The 2,081-nt window shown below is 60.3% G+C and overlaps 1 protein-coding gene across 1 annotated transcript in view; it reads left to right on the plus strand.

The window, feature by feature from the left end:
* The window catches only part of LOC112687431, a 17,953-nt gene continuing 15,872 nt past the window's right edge, over nt 1–2,081 (plus strand). Inside the window, exon 1 of the mRNA XM_025560131.1 lies at nt 1–813. Within this exon, the coding sequence (XP_025415916.1) occupies nt 85–813 (729 nt within the window). The 5' untranslated portion in view covers nt 1–84. The remainder of the gene's footprint in view (nt 814–2,081) is intronic.

Raw genomic sequence — 2,081 nt, forward strand, 5'->3', positions numbered from 1 at the left:
GACGAGTATCGATTGTCGCGCGCACATTGTTAGTCGGACAGAGCGCACACCGAACGGCGGACGGACACACGGGAACGGCCGTCGATGCGACCGATGCGGTCCGCGGCCCTGTGCGTGGTCGTCTCGACCGCTGTCGCGGCGATGGTGTGGTCGTGGTCGGCGCGCGCGGCCAATACCGCCGCCGCGGGCCCGTCGGCCGCGCGCACGCAGGTCAAATGGCTGATCAACACCGGTCACTTGGCCGGTCGATGGCCACCGCGGTCGCCGGCCAACCGCACCAGCGCTCGGCGTGCGCCCGCGGCCGCGGTGGCACCGAACGCCATCAGCCGGTTTCAAATGGTCGACGGCGGCACCGTGGCCGTGCTGGTCATGCCCACCGGCGACGGTGGCCACCGGTGTTGCGGCCGCGGCTGGACGTCCCACTTCTCGCTGGGCTTCGTGCGTCTCCGGCACGGCTTCAACAACCTGTACCCGACCGTCCAGCCGTTCCCCGACTGGAGTGCGTTCGTCGACGCGGCCGGTCCGCCGCCGGAACCTGTCCGAAACGGGCCACGGCCGCGACGAGCCGCGGACGAGTCGTCAGATTCTTCGGAATGCGTGCCAGAAGTCACGACGAAATCGTCTCCCGAGCCGCACATCGACACCTACGGCGGCCGTAACCGACAGCGGATCGTGAACGCCGTGGACGCGTTCCTGGACGACCGCGGTCGGATCCTTTGGGTCCTGGACACGGGTGACGAAGACGCGTGTGATAGCGACACGGACGACCCTTCGCCACCAAAATTTTTGGCCATAGACTTGCACACCAATCAGGTACGGGTATAAATGTACTATATCGTAATTATTAGTCGAACCTCCGTCAACCTGGCCACCGGGGGTTTGAAAAAAATTACCTTAAAAATCGATTAAACGCACGTTTTATTTGCGCTCGCCAGTAGATGAATATTTTGTAGTTTATAAATTTCAAATCTGAAAAACGGGAGAAAGATATGGAAAAATGTGATTCGTCAGTACGGTTTGTACTCGGTACCGTGATTAAAAGAACCAAAGGGATTTTTCTTTCTCACCGAATTACAAAAGAGTAACAAAATCTGTAAATAAAAAAGGTTATTTCGACGAAAAAAACAAATATTTTTCACGGAAAAGTATACGTATACGAAGTTGTAAAAAAAAAAAAAATGAAAAACACACATGAATGTGATCGACATCCGGACCCCAGTCCTGTTGCAATCCATTTACGTATCACATGTGTGCGCCGTCAGCGAGTAAATAGGTTACGAAATAATAAAATACCGAAATCCAATTTCGCGTACGTGCAGAGTACATAATAGCCGGGCCGTGCGCGAAATATTGTTATTTACGTCGGGTAAACGGATTTCGATTGAACGTAAAAAAAAAAAAAAAACTCGAAACGGAATTCGCTCATCACATCCGTGGCCGCCGCTTGATTTCTGCAGACGATAAGCACGGTGAGCCTGTCGCGCGTGTGGCGACCCGGAGCCAGCCGTTTCCAGAACGTCGTGGCCGTGTACCCGGACGCGATCGACGACGACGACGCCGACGACCACGACAACGCGACCACCGGCGGAGCAGCGGCCGCGCAGTGGCCGCTGGTGGTGATCAGCGACTCGGGCACCAACCGGCTGCTGGTGTACTCGTACTGCGTGGACCGGTTCACGGAGATCGGTCTGCCGCGGCCGGGCGACGAGAACGGCGGCGGTGACGAAGAGGAGGGCGACGACGGCCCCGCGGCCAACCGGTCGAACGGCGCCCGGAGGCCGCGGTGCCGTCCGCGAGCGTGGCCGGTGCCGCGGGCGCCCGACGTACTGTACACGGTGCCGCTGTACCCGCGGCCCGGCCGCTCCGCGCTGCTGGTCACCTACCGCGGCCGGCCGCACGTGCACAGGCTCCGACTGCAGCCGTCCGGCGGTGCGGCGGACTATCCCGCGGCCAACACGTCCCGCGTGCCGCCCGCGCCCGTCACGGCCACGCTGTCCACGCTCGGCCGGAAACCGTGCGTGATGGTGCTGCTCGGCTCGGACCGCCGGCGGACCGACCTCGGGGGCACGTTCGCCGGCGGC

Source organism: Sipha flava, unplaced genomic scaffold (genome assembly GCF_003268045.1).
Source record: "Sipha flava isolate LNK unplaced genomic scaffold, YSA_version1 34_pilon_pilon, whole genome shotgun sequence".
Taxonomy (NCBI): Eukaryota; Metazoa; Arthropoda; class Insecta; order Hemiptera; family Aphididae; genus Sipha; species Sipha flava.